This window comes from Podarcis pityusensis (assembly GCF_964106645.2).
Source record: "Podarcis pityusensis genome assembly, chromosome: 14".
In the NCBI taxonomy this organism is placed as follows: Eukaryota; Metazoa; Chordata; class Lepidosauria; order Squamata; family Lacertidae; genus Podarcis; species Podarcis pityusensis.
The window spans coordinates 2880191-2897614 of record NC_138039.1 but is presented as its reverse complement, the minus strand read 5'-3'; the positions used below and the strand labels follow the sequence as shown (position 1 = coordinate 2897614).

The following is a 17424-nucleotide window of genomic DNA, read 5'->3' as shown; positions in this document are numbered from 1 at the left end:
CCCAGTTGTCCTCTCTTCACCCCACCAGTATTGTAGACCTGGATATTGCTACAATAGCAATTAAAGGAAATATCTTCATCATTAACATCATAAATGCAGCTAGTTCTTCTTAACCCAGGATCTGAAACTCACTTTGAGCTGTTGTTTCAGACTCCACTTACTTGGGAACTGTGGTTTGCATTTACCATGATTAAAAATCACTGTGACAATTTCCCTAAACTGTGGTTATGCTGCGAGTAGGAGAGTCAGTCTACAGCAAGGTGGGAGGCTGGCTCCTTAATCATGCTTAAGAGGTGGCTACTTGCCCTAACACATGACAAACACTCTGCAGTAAAATTTACTCTAGGTCTCTTTTTCTAATATCGCTGGGCCCCTGGAATTGGAATCCCGGGGGAAATTAAAGATGGGAAGGGGATGTGATACTGCATTAAACTTTTCCAGTAAACACTGGCTGTGGAGAACTTTGCACTTTCACATATTTGCTAGAGGCAGGGGGATGGAGGAGCAGAAATTTTCTTGTCAGGAATGACAAATGACCTGGCTTGCTGCCTTCAGAGGCCAAACACCCAAGCCAAGATGGAAGTTGGCAATTTTACCTGAACTGTGGGTCGTGTTCTTTTCAGATCGCACTCTTATCGTTCGCCCTCCTGAGGACAGCACTGTTATTAAGGGAACCACTGCGATGCTGCACTGCGAGGCTGCTCATGACCCAAGAATTTCAATCAGGTTGGTGGTGTCTGCACTTGCTTCTGCCGTATATTTGAACTTAATTTTACAAAATGTGGTCACCGTGTTTGGCGAGCTCTTTCCAGGCACCTGGTTTTGTGCTGGTATTCCCAGTGATGGCATCCTCTGGGGTTGCAGGTTGAGCTATTATTCATGTCAAGTCCTTTTTATTTCTCCACTTCAACCTTATATATTATTTACAATGAACTGCGTTCCACTTCATGACTTCAATACAACTACCCATGATTTACTGTCAAGGTTAATACAATATCAATAAAACTGACTTGTCAGAAGCTGATACTTAATGAGAATGAAACCCAAAGTGATTTGAGGGGATTGTAGGAACGTTTGCAGAGAGAGTCTTGAAAATTCCTGAAAGCATCCTTTCTGCTCTTGAACAAAGCGCCAGATCAGCCTTGCAGAAAGTACAATATGTCTTTAAACTGCCAGATTCTACAAGCAAGGAGTCAGAGGAATTCCCTCTCTGCTCCTTTGACAGGATGAGCATGTACACAAATGAAAGACAGGCAAATGAAAAGGGGAAAGGCCATGGAAGGATGCCACAGTTCCCTTTAGAAAATGTTAAACAACGGCATTTGTGTAAAAGAGAAAGGAAAGACATCAAGTCTTGCATTAAGAAGAGGATGGTATTTTAGGAGCTTTCTCTGCTGTCGCCACCCCCCCACTCCCCCCGTTAAGGGCTGGTAGGATTATGACTATGAGCTTTGCTATAGATGGTTTAGAATAGCTCTATTCTATTAATCATAACATTGAAATCACTTGTGGGAGAAAAGTATTAAATGGATCATGAATAAAAAATCAGAAAGGTTTAAAGCTAAGTATAATTAGCATTTGTGTAGTGTATTTCAAGCATCAAAGATTCTTACATACAATTCCTCTGTGTTCCTTACAACACCCTTGTATAGCAGGCCAGGGTATATTTTGTGATTCATATACTAAAGGAACTACTACAAATATCCTTCAAATTCACTGCTGTTGTTCTGTTTTGTGTTCTGCAATTTAAATTCAAATATATGCAGGAGGAAGCTGTTGTAGCCCTTGGTTATACATTTTGCCTGCCCATGCACCCACCTGTAAACTCTGGCCCTAATCCACAGAAAATTGGGCCCAAGGACACGGGTGGAGCTGTGGGTTAAACCACAGAGCCTAGGACTTGCCGATCAGAAGGTTGGCGGTTCAAATCCCCGTGACGGGGTGAGCTCCCGTTGCTCGGTCCCTGCTCCTGCCAACCTAGCAGTTCAAAAGCACATCAAAGTGCAAGTAGATAAATAGGTACCACTCCGGTGGGAAGGTAAACGGCATTTCTGTGCACTGCTCTGGTTTGCCAGAAGTGGCTTAGTCCTGCTGGCCACATGACCCGGAAGCAGTACGCCGGCTCCCTCAGCCAATAAAGCGAGATGAGTGCCGCAACCCCAGAGTCAGTCACGACTGGACCTAATGGTCAGGCGTCCCTTTACCTTTTACCTATGCAGGGGCAAAGGCAAGAGGGGAACAAGGCAGGAAATACTGTAGCCTTTCCTGTGACATAGACTCAGTCTAAGAAACGTAGAAAGGAGAAAAAGAGCAATGACAGGTCAGCGGTAGAGAGGCATCCATTAGTAGTACATCTGTTTGCATTGTGTAAACCTCTTATTGCCTTCTATGGTAAAATGTATTTTTTAAATGAAGTAAAACTTGGGTTCTAAGTAGGTTTTCAGACTCTTGAAATATAAAATATCTGATACCTGACAGGTTCTGGGTGTTAAGCCAAGAGGAGATTCAGGACTAGGTAGGTCTGCAGTGGTACCCACTAGTTTCTGAAGGGTCTGAAAGCCTAGTCTGGAGTCAAGCACAAAAGTTGTTTATTTGTGTATGGTCTGCAGGTCAGCAACAACACACACATCCAGCCGGAATACTGTATGTCCTTGCTCCCTTGTTTTTCTGTGATCCAAAATCAAACCAAGTAAAGCCTGGGTCAGGCTGGCAACCATCACTTCAAACCTGCTTTGTTTAAAAAAGAATAAATGGGAAATTTGCCATTGATTTCTAAGGAGTAGGATTGCACCCTTCACCTTGAACTATCGTACATTTTATTAGTCTTGCCGGCCTGTCAGACATTCACTGCATCCAAATGAGCCCTTGGTGAAGGTTGCGAGTGAGCATCTCTGTTCTACATAGTTATTTAGCTCTGTTTTTACCATATAATTTCAGCACTTGATATTTCATCATTTTTAACGAAATAGACAGCTGACTTTAACGGTCTGAAATACTGTGACAATCAGGTATGTTTGGAAGAAGGACAACGTTGTCATAAATCCATCTAGCAGCTCCCGAATCACCATGGAGAAAGATGGCAGCCTCACCATCAGCCAGACGTGGTCCGGAGACATCGGAGACTACACCTGTGAAGTCACATCCTCTGGAGGAAATGATTCCAGGGTGGCCCGCTTGGAAGTGATGTGAGTATCCCAGGGGCAGGCAGCTTTGAATGAAACTGCAAATGGCTGGCACCTCCCTCTTATTTTACTCCACTCCCCTGCAACTTCTGCTTTGACTTTTCAACTGTTATAAGAAACACAGCCAGTTCCTTACTTTAGTACAATTGTCTCCAGTGCTATTTAAGCTCGAATCTGATTCACCACACTTATGGTGTTTCCAGATCAGGGAAACTGGCTAGCCCAAAGAGGGTCAGCCCAAGCAGATTATGACTGCTGTAGTTTTCCAGACTCCCTCGTATGAGCCTGCTCAGAACATGCAGTTCCAGGTAATTCATTAGGCTGAGTCCCAGGCACCAGCCATGAGCTTCAAACGCTGGAGTCCCTGACCATGGTCTGAATTTGACCAAGGATTTCCTTAGAGAGAGCATTCCCCATAGTAGCCCTACAGTTCTGGGACTCTGCCAACTGGGTTCTGTCACATCACCACAGGCCTTTGGGAAAGATCTGATTCACAACCACATCCAACACCCACCCCATTCTTGCTGGCTTTTACTTGAAGGCTTAAAAAAAATGTTCTGCTTCCTTGTTGGTTTGGAGTTTGTTTTAACTCTGGGCTGGACGTTTGGTTATTGTTTTCTGGCTTTTATTATTTTCCTGGTTTTCCCCCAAAAAATTGCTTTCTGAGTAATTCATATTTTTGTTTTACACTTGTTTTGTACTGTTTATTTTTATGGAAGCCGCCTTGAGAGAGCTTTTACTCTTCAAGGCAGCATATAAGCAGGTTTTTAAAAATAATCATGAAATGCTCTGTTGAGACCTATGAAATTGAAAAAGGCCTGCATTGATTGTTCTTTCTTGGCTGAACTGATCCCTAAGCTCTGATGGAAGTAGAATGTGAGTGAGGCAGTCAGTCTTGTTGAGCAAGAGAAGGTGATATTCTAATATGACTGACGCTTAGAGTAAACCTGCGTACTAATATTTTTTGGAAAGCCATCTGTTTCTGCCGTCTGCTTGTACCTAATCTTTTCTTGGAGAAGATGCCTGAGGCTGCTTCTTCAGCCCTGCTGTCTAACGTGCTCATTTCTGAGATTTTGTTACATCCATCTTGGTTTCATTACAGCATCACCTCTTCAGTGCCAAGCCCAAATTGAATTCTGTTCTGAAGCCATCCATTTTTACATCCTCTCCTTTGGTTCTTATCCTGGAGTGCATTTTATGCTGCTGGTAGAAATCCAGGGCTGAGGAGAAAATTCCAAACAGATTGCTACCTCCCGTACTTAATTTGTTGTCTCTTGTGCCTCTTTAGGGACTTTGGTGCAAGGATGGGTCTGGCTTTAAAATTGTGACATTGAAGCCAAAAGGCCAATGTCTGCTGAGAGCATTTAACTGTGAAAGGCCTCTCCAGGCCCTTGAACTCTTACCATCCTTTGTAATCTCCATCTTCTGGGCAGGGGCCAACCAAGGTCTAAAGTTGGGGGGTTTTACCAGCCTGCTACCTGTGATTATTTTAACTGGAGACACCAGAAATTAAACCTGGGATCTTCTGCAAACCAAGCATGTGTTTTGTCTTTATGCTGAGATTCCTGCCAATGACACCAAACATTCGCGGTCAGGGCTCTGGTGGGGTCTTCCTTTCTCTCCCACAGCCCACTTCCTTTCCCATAGTTGCTGTTCTTCCCAAACCTCTCAAATGTGAAACAAGTCAGGTGGCAGGAGTCATTCCATGGTCATACACCCCCCAAAATGTTGTCTCAGAATCATCATCACGAGCAATTTATAGGAGCATCAGAAAGAAGAGACTAGATGCCAGCATCAGGCAAACAATGCAAACTAAACACAGTTTGAATGTGTCCATTATTAAGTGAGAGTTAATAATAGTGATTCTCACAGATGTATAGTAACAAAACTCCAAATGACACCCTGTTAAAAAACCATCTTGTTGTGGTTTCCATCTCCATATATTCCTTAAATTGCACTGACTGCCTCTTCCCATTTGTACTTTTTATTTTGCATGCTTCATCTAAGTGAGAACAATCAGAAAGAAGTCAGGCAGAAAGCAGGTTATCTTTTCCACACAATAGAGAAGGGTGGTTTTTTCTTTCTTTTAGTAATTTCTGGCTTTTCTGGTGGGCTGTTATCCAAGAGAGAAATATTACTCCTATTTCATAATGTACCTTCAATGGGGGGAAACACACACATGTATACACAAACATAAACACATACACAAATCTCTTTCCTCTTCAAATGCAATGCATGTCCCTATATGGAACACAGGTTTGAGATCCTCAATTTTTCTTTGGGTCAGATCCATAGGCAAATTTAGTGTTATGCAAGTGAAATTGAAATGTCTTCCCCAGAGTATGTTCAAGTTTCTCTCAAATCGTTACTGACAAAAAACTGTAAGGAGGGTTAGGGTTAGGGTTATGAGAAATTTTAAGTGCTAATACAGAATGAACATCTATGGAGGGGCTTGAACACAGTGTTAAAAGCACATGCTTGGCATGCAGAAGGCATCAAGTTCAATCCCCAGAATCTGAAGGTGACGTTTGGAAAGTTCCCTGCCTGTAACTGAGAGCAGCTGCCAGTCAGTGCAAATGGATCAATGGTATGATCCTGAAATGTGCTCCGGGTGTGGATTCCTTTGAGTTTGATCCTAAATCTGCAGGTAGTGCAGAATGCTGCTGTGGCACAATTGTTGACAGGAGGGAGTGCTTGCCAGCATATAACACCTCTGCTAAGAGCGCTGCGCTAGTTGCCAGCCTGCTACCAAACCAGGTTCAGTGTATTACTATTAGTGTATAAAGCCCTTAATGACTCAGGACAGGTTTACCTGGGAGATCACCTTACCCAAATAGGCTCACTCAACCACTTCAATCTGCAGAACTGGCCCTGTTACAGGAGTCTCAAAACACCTATTCCACATCTGTCAGAAATCCATCTCCCATGCTTTGGAACTTCCTGCCTCTTGACATCAAACAGGTGACTTCACTGTTCTCCTTTTGGCACCTGCTAATAAACATTTTTGTTTAGGCAGGCCTACCCAGGTTTACATACTTTTTGCATGTGTTGAGCTCGTCACTGATTTTTAAAAATCATCTTTTTGTTTTGATATTTTTCTTTGTTTTTACAATCGAGTGGTGTATACATTTTATGAAATAGATAACATTCCATATACAGCTGCTTCCTGCAGTGACGTCGTAAGGGGGGGCGGTTTACCCCAGGGGCCATGTCGGGGGGTGACAAGAACGCACCCCACGGGGTGCTCACCCTGCCATCCCTGGGTGCGGTGGCACAAGAAGCCACCGCGCCGCCGCAGCCACATGTGGAGGATCCTCCGTTTGCGGCTGCAGCCTGAGCGGTGTATGGACGGTGGTGGGATGCCTCCGTTACCGCTACAGCCGCAAGTGGAGGATCCCGCCACTGCCTGTATGGCTCTCAGGTGGTGCCAGCAGCAAGCCTCTATTTACAATGCATGTGCGGTGTTGCATGCATGTGCTGTGTGTAGCGACCCCGCTCATGAGCTGTACATAGCTGTTTGTCATTGGCGCCACTGGAGGGCTGTACAGACGGCGGTGGGATTCCTCCGCTGCTGGCAGGAGCCGCTTACAGTGAGCTGGGGGCCCCCCTCCCAGCCTCCTACCTCCCCAGCTCGCCGTAAGCGGCTCCTGCTTTGCCACTTTACAGTGAGCCGGGGAGGGGGACGGATGGACGGACGGGAGCCGTGGCTCCCAAGAGGACAAGCTGCACAGCTTTGCCAGTGCCCCGGCAAAACGTCATAGCTCCCCCCTTCCCCCGACGGCTGAGGGTACTTGGGAGTCATGGCGGTGGAAGCACAGAGGCGTAGGAAGGGGGGACGAACCACCCCAGGTTTCATCGCTGAGGAGATGACATTTGGCGCCCACCTGCGACTCCCAAGCCTGCCCTGAGCTGTCGATGTGGGGGGTACCACCTGGGCTTGCACCTGGTACCACCTGAGCTTGCTACGCCTGTGGCTTCCTGTGCTAGAGGAAGGGTTGCCTGCCCCAAGTCCCAGGTTCAGCTCCTGGCAGCTCCAGATAAGGCTGCAAAGGGCCGCTGCCTGTGACGCAGGAGAGGCACTGCTGCTAGTCAGTGCAGGCACGGCTGAGGCAAATGGTCCAGTGGCCTCTGGTTCCTCAGCACAAAGGAGACCTGAGGGACCGAGGACGCCTTTCCCCTTTAAAATATCCTCCTGCTGAACCACTTACCGCAAGTCAAACTTCATGGCAGATTTGGCTTAGACAGTCTTTTGTGACCAGGAAGGAAAGCTTTTTCTCTTCTTCTTTTTCAAATTGACAAGGAGGCTTGCTTAATCTCCTTCGCCTTCTTGATAATCCTCTCTTCAGTCACAGTCTCTCTAATTACCTGCTGTTGGGCTCTTTTTTTCCCTGAGAAATCTTTCCAAAAACATGCCTAGTTTATTTCCCTTAGCAAATAGCTTGCTTTTAGCTAATTTTGTAAGATACTCTGTGGGTGTTTGTTGAGTAAATTTCTTCAGCCATCCTCTGGCAGTCACAAACTGTTTCTCAAACATTAGGGTATTTGTGTCTGCCATGTATCGTTTTTTGAATACCTTACCTTTTTTCCTCCAGCCTCACTACAGCAGTGAAACAGTCCTCTCATGTTTATATAGGAAGGCAAATGGGGACTTCGCCAGAGTCCCAGGAGACTGTCACCAACAGTGCGCTGTTTTTGATGGTTTAGAGCTTAGACAAGCGCTGAAGCAACTGGTGTGTGTGCATTTTGCAAATGGTTTTAGCACACACGTGTTTGGGTGATTCTTCACACCATGTTGTAAAAGGATGAGGAACTGTTTAAGAACATGAAGAAGGGTTTGGCTGGGTCAAGGAAACGGTCTTTCTTGTTTCCTAAAGCAGCCAGCTAGATGGCTTCTAAAAGCCCACAAGCAAGGCATGAAAGCCAGTTTTTGGTCTCCAGTGGCATAGGCCTCTCAACCTGGAGGTTTCATCATGACTATGATTGGTAAACATTGCTCCATGAATTTGTCCAGTCCTCTTCTAAAGCTTTCCTAGCTAGTGAACATCACCACATTTTGTGGCAGCAGATTCCAGTAATGAATTCTGCTGTTTTCCTCCTTCTCTCATATTGCTTGAACTTGTGGACATCCAATGAAACTGAGAGCTGGAAGATTCAGGACAGATAAAAGATGGGGCGTCTTCATGCAGCACAGATTTAAACTGCAGAGCTCACTCCCAAAGGAGCAGCGATCGCCGCCAATTTGGGTGGCTTTAAAATAGGATTAGAAAAATTCACGGGCGAGGATAAGACTATTGGTGGCTGCTAGCCAGGATAGCTGTACTCGGTCTCCACAATTGGAAGCAGCAATGCTTCTGAATGTCAGTTTCTGGGAAATATAGGAGGAGAGAGTGCTGTTGTGCTCAGGTCCTGTTTGCAGATTTCCCAGAGGAATCCGGTTGGCTACTGTGAGAACAAGTTGCTGGACTAGATGGGTCATTGATCTGATCCAGCAGGCTCTTCAGATGTTCTTATGTTCTTTCTATCCTGAATCTCCAACAAAGACTGGAGGTGAACGCGCCTTATGAGTCTCATCTCCAGCCCCACCCACTTTGGCCTGAAGCCTGAGGTGATTTGATCGCCCACATCCTGGTCTGAAGCGGAGCACTTCTTTGCCTTTTGATGGCCTCCCAAATACCATGCATGGTAGCATGGGAAGCACTCAATTCCTCTGGTGAGTCCAAGTTTGGGGACATCTTCTGTGAAAGACCCAACCCAAGGACCAGACCACCAGTTTCAGGAGCCCAATCCAATTTCCCAGCTGGTCATTCAGCAGCCTCTGACTTAGCAATCTTTCCTTCTTGGTTATGTGTGTGTGTGTGTGTGTGTGCAGCTTTGAGGTTTTACCACAATCAACTGGTATATAAATATTGTGAAATAAATAAATTGTTCTGACATAGAAATAGCCCAATATTGATTCCCCCCCAATCCCACTCTGACATCCAGTTAGTATGCAATAATTCCATGGATGTTTAGAGCAAGGAAATTTTAATTTCTTCCCAATGAAAGATGGACAGAACTGTTCACAATGGTGGTGGTAACTAATTTCTCACCCTCCTCACTCTTAATTTTAGTGTTCTCCTATATGTGACATGGAGGCATTTGTTCAAGAGAGATTAATAATGGTTAACCTCCACTTTTGTGTACAACTGAGAGACCAATACATTTCCTCACTCGAGAGGTGCTCTTCAGTTGTAAACGATCCTTTCTGGCAAGAGATGTTTCTTGCATGCTCATTTCCTCTGCCTCCAGGGACTTCTGTATATAAGCATCATCATGTGCTGGCAGTTGCTGAGTTCAGAAGGCAACAGTTCATTGCTCTTATATTTTATGGCCTTAACAAGTTAGTACAGAGGGCTGCTTAGCCCCAAAGACCTGTTATGGTTTGCCCTTGCTAGTGTGGACTCAAGGTGACTGCCTTTACTGTACACCTGATACAGGAGACAAAATGAGTTTGCTCCAATATATCAGCTCTAATGAGCACACAGTGTACTAATGAAGAGGGATACAAATTCCACAGTTCAAGAACTTCAAATTGATCGATGCTCCAAAATATCAATATTAAAATTTGCAGGGAGTCTTGCAAGACAATCTGCTCAAATCAAATCCTCAACAGGAACTTGCATTTAAACTTGAAGTAACCTAACAGGAATATTAGCTTTTACAGAGTTTCACCAAATGGAGATCAAGCCTGTTTTCTTGATAAGCACAGACAAGCTAGATGTTCAGTGTTTCAGATATCAAGGAGCCTTTTTAAATTTCCACTAAAGGCTAGAATTTGAAAGGGGGAAACGATTCCCTTCTGTATCAACTGTTTACTTGAGCAAAATGAGAGCAGCCTGGGCTGGTAACTGTAGAGTAGCTTTGAATGGATATCTTTAAAGTGACAGGGAAACAGACCTAGCCAATAAACACAAGTACAGTGACAGGCATGTTCATACTTCGTGCTTCTGTAACCACCTGGTGCCTCTGCAAACACTACTTATAGCTGGGATAGTTCAGTTGGTAGAGCCTGTAGGAATCTTTTGCCCAGTGTGGGGCCTGAGGCCCCACACTGGGCAAAAGATTCCTACAGTACATTGCAAGGGGTTGGACTATATGACCCCCATGGCCCCTTCCCAATCTGCAGCTGTATGATTCTATGATCTCTCGCTTTGAATCCACAACTGCATATTTTGCTCTGCATTGGTTAGGTACCATTTATTTATCAATTTATTTATTATTTAAATTTATATACTGCCCTTTCCCCAAAGATCTTGGGGCAGTTCACAAGATGAAAAGCACAAAATAAATAGTTAAAGCAAAAAAAAAAAAAAAAAGTTCTTACAATTATTAATTAACCTTCTCTTCCTTGTAAGTTCCCAGAGTTAGTTACATATGGAAAAAAATACATTGTAACATTAAAAAACCAAAAAAAACCACCCCACACTCCAAGATACCATACATTCCTATTTTGATCAATTTCACTGGTTTCCTACAGAATCCTGCCAGCACTACAGAATGGCTAGCTTTAACTGGGGCGTGACAGATCTCAGTAACATGATCAGTTACAAACAGTATGTGAGTCTTACATTGGGTCTCCTCTGAAGCAAGTAGAAAAGGTCCCTTTCCAGCCATTCTATGCAGTGGAACTTTGCTTGCAAGGAGCACTTCAATCTCCTGCAAGGGCACCAACTATAGGGGGCTCTGGGTGCCCAATCACCCACAAAAAAATGTTGTGGGTGCTTAGCACCTATACCTCAGGGGCCCCAACACAACTTTCAAGGTCCTGCGAGGTCTCGGAACCTGGTGCTACCAGAAGTCAGTGCAGACATTGGGCTTCCACTGATGTAACAATGCCTTCCTTTTGCTTGATGGTGCAGAAAAGCTTCCCTCATGGCTTGGAGTTTGAGAAAAAGCCCTTTCTGTCATCAACTTCCAGCATCTTTTAATGGAGGACAAGCCCATCCATGGCTGCTAGCCACAAGGGCTATGTTCTCCCTCCACGGCTGGAGGCAGAAGGTCTTTGGAGGCCAGTTCTTGAGGATGGCAGGTGGGGGAGAGGGCTGTTGAGCTCAGGTCCTGGTTGCAGGCTGACCACTGTAAGAGCAGATGGCAAAATGGGTCTTTGGCCTGATGGGGCAGGGCTCTTACGGCCTTATGTTAGCCCAAGCATAATTTTGTTTTTCAGTTCGAGCTATGCAGCCTGATGTGGGCTACATAAACTATGGGCCACGGTTCAAAGTTAATGCAAAATTAAATTCATTTCTCCTCTCTTCGCTTCAACCACAGGAAGGAATCTAAAATTCAGGGCATGCATTTTGCAGCTCTGATTTAAAGCCACATCCCTGGGCTGAAATTGCACTTGTTTATGAATGTGGACTCGTTGTGGTTTTAGACGGTGCTCAGTGTGCAGCAGCTTAATAAATTATGAAAAGAAATGAGTACATTTTTTAATTAAAGAATGTCAAGTACAATTACTGCTTTTTGGTCTGACCAGCCAGGGTCAGCAATAATTGATATTGAGAGAGAACTTCCACTGAGCAGTCCATGACAAATTGCTAGGATGGTTGCTTTTCCCACGCAAGAGATTTGGGCTTCACTTTGATGGGAATTGCCAAGAAGAAAAAGATCCGGGTCGTTTTAGCTATGAGTAGGTCTCACACAAGACATTCAAACAGCTGAGGCAGAGAATGCAAACTCCCTCCCTCAACACCCCACACCCCAATTATCTGTCTATATATCTGTTTATATATACCTGAACGGTGGGATCATTGCCCGCTGATGGCACCCGAAACCTGCTACTATCTCGCTTAAATTCATGATGCAGGCCAAGACAAGCCCCACCATGTGACTGGGAAGAGTGGGCCACTTCAGGTGACGGGTGCTGGTCTGCCATTAATGGCTAGCAAATGGTTAGTCTTTTGATTTATTATTGGGAGAGAGACAGTGTTGCGCAGTAGTTACAGGATCAGACTGGGATCTGAGAGACGAGGTTTCAAATCCCCACTTGGCTATGAAGCTCACTGGTTGTGACCTTGGGCCACTCACTGCCTCTTTGTCCAACATACCTCACAGGGTTGTTGTGTGAGGATTAAATGAGGACGGAGAGAAGAACCATGTATGCCACCTTTGGATGAAAATGCAATAAATAAAATAAAATATTTTTATTGCAGTCTGAGGAGGGAGGGGGAAGTTAGGTAGGATACATGTTTTTGCAAGCAAAACTGACATCTCTAGGTAGTGGCTGGGCAAGAGCACTGGCCAGGAGCTGCCAGCCAGTGTAGAGCACACTAAGATAAATGAACCAATAGTCTAATTTGGTAAAAGGCTCCTTTCTCAGTTTTGCAGTGGGGGCCATAGATCAGGGGTGGAACACATACCGGTACTTTGCAAGCAGAAGGTTCCTGGTTCAATTCCTGGTATACCAGGTAGGGCAGAAACAGGCTCCTCTCTGAAATCCTGAACAGCTGTTGCCCGCCAGTGTAGACAATACTGAACTATATGGACAAATGGACTGACAGCTAAGGCAGCTTCCCCTATTCTGCTTCAGGCACTGGGACTTGTCTTGTACAGCCTTGGCTGGCTGGGACTCACAGCAAGTTTTCCCAGTGCTTTGAAGCCATAAGCAATATGCCTTACCCATCTACTTCCACATATTTGTGGGTGCTTACTTTTCATAATTTGTGTGTCTGTTTTTAGATATTGTGTGCTTTACTAAATCCTATGTTTTGTTCATTTTACTTTAGATTTTAAGCATTCCATTTAGCATTCCCAGGTGTTTTTTGCAGGCATTTTTCGCTTGGGTGGTTTAGAAAAGAACAGCACCTCTATTTTGTTAGGGATCTACCAGACTGAGGCTGCAGCATGAATCTTAAATAGTAGCAACCTAAGAGTACGTACAATAATTTTGACTGGGGACTCTTCATGGATGGTGGCAGTGTCTTCTGCTCGCCCAAGTATGAAAAATCCCACTTTAAATCATCTCTCCCCCCCCCCCCCTTTCTCCTCAGGCGTTGGTTTCCTATTCATATGTTTTACAGCTATTCCATTACTAAGAACTCGCTGTAAAAAGAATTTATGGGCCAAGTTGTCTCAATTAAAAAAACAAATTTGAAAACTGGCTTTTTTCCCATGTTAAGTAACAGAGCCATTAGCTATTTAAGTGTCAACCTTAGGAATTTCCACATAAATCACCACTGAGAAACCACACAAAAACTCAGCATTGCTCTGAATATTATTATTATTATTATTATTATTATTATTATTATTATTATTTCACTTCTACGTTAAGCTGATCCATTTGTCCCAATCTGATGTCTTAAACATGTGTCTGTGACCTACAGAGTGACAAGTGGACCTCTTCCTTCTTTGTTTTTTGTTTTAATTTCTGGCGCCCTTTTCTCCTTGTCTCCCCACCCTGCTTTCCACAGCGAATTGCCTCACCCACCGCAGAACCTCCTGGCCACCTTGAACGCTTCCTTCAGCCGCAGCGTGGTCCTCTCCTGGGTGCGTCCCTTCAATGGAAACAGCCCCGTCCTGTACTACATCGTCGAGCTGTCTGAGAACAGTAAGTGCGGCGAAACTGATTTTCACCCATTTATGCGAAGACATTTTATTTAGAGTTGTTATTTTCCTCCCTTCCCCTCCCAGATATCTCTTGGCTAGGCGTGAGAAATCATGCGAAGCCTGGGTACCTGTTTCTTCTCTTGCAAATGTGCATGCGGATTATTAATAATTTTTAAATAAGAAATTTTATTCTAAAAGAACAACCATTTCCCCTGGCAAATGTTCTGCCCCATTGGGGACTCTAATTGGGAGCTCTCTCTCTCCTCCCCCCCCCCAGTCACTGCTGCTCTTCAGACCTGTTGCACATGGCATTATCTTTGACTTAAGAAGCCAGGGCGACTGCCTGGATGTTCACTGCTCAGGAGTGCAATTATGCAGCCCGGTGTAATCCTGATGCTCGGCTTAGGCGTGTTGTCATGGCAGTCACTCTCATAAAATATAATTGAGCTGGCATTTTCTTATCAGGACTCCCATAGTCTCAGAGTCCAGTGGAAGGCCACCTGCCCTTCTTCACTCTCCATGCATCTTCCACTAAGAGCCTTTTCTTCCCTGTCCACATCTCGTCTCCTCTCCTGAGGAACACACCCTCTCACCACCAGGCTTCTCCTTGGGTCCAGCTCATGCTGCAGAGGCATGAAGTCTGCTGCCTACAACCAAGAGATGAGGAAGTGAGGGCTTCTTCCTCTAATTTCCTGCCCCAGAGTCCTGCTCCTAGGAGCAGGAAAGGGAGGTGGGGCAGGGGTTAGAGCTGAGAAACTGTGGCTGCCACGTCCCTGATTTAACAACAGGTTGGGAGATTCAGGTTTGAAGCAGGCAGCCTTTATTCATACCTTTGAACCTCCCTGCCTCCTCCTCTGCCCATTTGATCTCCTCCCCCCGCTCACACACACACACACCAACTATACCACCCTTATTTCTGATGCAGCCTTTGCTTCTCTCTCTTCCTGCCAAATCAAGGTGACTGAGATGGAGAAATGAAGGAGACAGATTCAGTCTAGGAAGAGTGGAGTGTGTGTGTGCATGCAGGCACACACATACATCAGTGGATACATACTTTATCCATGTCTGTAGGGCTTCAAAGTAAATGGAAAGGCTTCATGTTTATTTACATGAATGTTAATTTTTTTTGGGGGGGGGGAAGCTACATCTGGTCTGCTGCCGAGTATCTATTTTAGCCAAGGGCCCTACCTTGTACTTCAATCACTCTGTTGTTTATCTGGCCATGCTCAGCGCGCACACTATGGAATATAAATGCAACCACAATATTCAGGGGCTAGAAAGATGGGCTTCGGCATGCAGTTTTGAGTGGCCTTCAGATGTAATCCAGAATATCAGGCTTTGCAGGAGACTGTCCTGGAAATAGGGATGATACTGTCAACTGGAAAATATAGTAATTCACCTCTAAAAATCTGTAAGAAGCTCAGTCGAGATCTGATAACATCCTACAGAAATTGCTTTGATAATCCTGAAGGGTACGAAGGGATTTTCTGAACTCTCACACGCTGTCAGACAAATCCGTTGATTTTAGCTGATGGCATCGTAATCTACCACAGGCTAGTTCTCTGTGCATAAATTTCACAAAGCTTTTTGTCTGGAAGCACAGAAACAAAAAGGAGACACAGCCTAGGGAAGTACAGAGCCATTCCTGTCAGCAATGCTTTTGGGGAGGGGTAATGGAAAGGGATGCCAGGTGGAGTTTGGATTTCAATCCTGGCTGTCCTGGACTCCTGTGGCAACCCTAGGCAAGTTGTTGTGTCTTGGTTTGTGTTCATCATCTGCAAAGGAAGGAATGATTCACTGTGTTGTATTTCATACAGGGCAGTTATTGTAAAAATCAGTGGGTTGTTGACCTTTGCACCTTTGCACCACAGAAATGGTCACTGGCTAGCAGTACAGGGAAACTGATGCTCTCAAAATTACAAACAGAGAGGGCACACAGGACAGCACTCTAACCCTCTGAACATTGGGATGGATTAATAATGATACGGTCTGCAGTGTGGGCAACTTTGCTTAACTTCCAGCCTTCATGAATGCCATCCTAGGAGAGAGGCAAGCATCCTCATCCTAAAATCGGGGATCAGCAGTCTCTGAGTCAGCTGCAGTATTTGCCCTGCAGGCTTTATCCTGCCTCCTCCTCCTGCATTTTAGCCTTTGCGTTTTAGCCTCCTGCATTTTAGCCTCTGTGATTCACATGGAATATATGCATCCCATCTATGACATGAGGAAAGAGGGTGCAAACAAACAGCCCAAGTAAGCCCTCAAAATGACTGTCCATGGGTGGTTATTCAATACAATCGGTAGACAGAGGTGGTAGAACTCTGGATTTTTCCACTTCAAACTGCAAGTGAGGAGTGCCATGTTTTTGCATGCTCCCCCATTCTATATTTTTTTTAAAAAAACCTCTTTCATCTAGTGAACTAACATATCAGTTTATGCTAAGCCTTTCTCATTGACATACTAGTTTTCTATACACATAGATTTTTTTTAACATAAGCATTAAAAACTGCAACACCCTAAAGCCTGAAGTGGAAAAGCCCAGAACTTCATCATCTCTGTGAGCTCAGCTAGATTGCTAAAGAAAAAGCGTTTTATATGCGTTTTATATGCAATATAACACTGTGACACCAGATGGCACTGTGGGGTTCCATTTTTGCCCACTCGATTTCTCAATATAAAGGTTACAATGCATTTTTCTTAAGCACTTCTTAGCTGTGTCTAGTGTCAGCCTGTGTCTCATTCTGTGGAGTGTGTGAAATGATTCTTAGCATTTGAAGCGGGGGAACTGCTTAATTCTACTAGTCAAAGGAAGTAGGAAAAGCATCAAATACTCTGTTGTACATGTAGCTGTTCCAAGGAGAAACCAAGGCCCTGCATTGTTTGGTGTTCCTCATATAAAAACCCCAGGTTTCTAGCTGCCATTCTGCATTTCCCTCATTGCATTTAAATATTAAGCCTTTCCTGCGATTAACAGCCCAACTGGTGGTAGGAATATGTAAGCACTTCCTTTCTCATGTGTCTTCAATCACCCGTGAAGTGCTACTATACTACGGAAACTGCCAGTGTGTGCATGTGTAAAAGAAGAGCATGTTTGGCAGCATGCAACCCGAGAGTGGGGTTAATGCTTTCATCTTTTGTTTGCTGGTGTAGATTTCCTGGCCCCTGCTCTATCTCTAGGGCAGGCTTTGTGTCAGTTTTATGCCAGCATCTTTGTGTGCGGCTATACTTGCTATTACACACACCGTCACTTTTGTCTCTGCATCCGGAAGTTCCTTTGTCCTTTCAGTCAAAAATTGCTTTCAGTGCTTCTGTTTGTTCGTTTGGTGGTACAGGTGCCTTTTCATATATTTTAACTGCTGCTAGTTTTTACATATGCTTCCCCCAAGCTCATTTGCTTATATTTGTAGCTGTTTAACTGTCAGCAGTGGTGCAATATGTGTTATGCATCCTAATCCCAGTTTATGGGAGCCTCTGCATGACTTTTTTTCCAGTTGCTAAGGGTGTATTGCAGGCACAATGCTGTAAAGTTTTAATACTGTGAGGGGTTTTCATCAGGAAGCCTAACAGAAACTTGTTTTTATAATGTGTGCCTGTTACCTTGCTGTGTCCTCAATTTGTTCACTGTTTCTGTTGAGGACAGAATGCTTTAATAAGACCAGTA

The 17424-nt window shown here is 44.5% G+C and overlaps 1 protein-coding gene across 7 annotated transcripts in view; it reads left to right on the top strand.

The window, feature by feature from the left end:
- Nucleotides 1-17424, top strand: part of SDK1 (sidekick cell adhesion molecule 1) — a 566813-nt gene that overhangs the window by 353314 nt on the left and 196075 nt on the right. For 5 of the 7 annotated variants that reach the window (XM_080980909.1, XM_080980908.1, XM_080980907.1 and 2 more), the window contains exons 13-15: nucleotides 624-726; nucleotides 3009-3185; nucleotides 13631-13767. In XM_080980909.1, the coding sequence (XP_080837035.1) occupies nucleotides 624-726; nucleotides 3009-3185; nucleotides 13631-13767 (417 nt within the window). The remainder of the gene's footprint in view (nucleotides 1-623; nucleotides 727-3008; nucleotides 3186-13630; nucleotides 13768-17424) is intronic. The other 2 variants (XM_080980906.1, XM_080980905.1) reach the window with 2 other exon arrangements.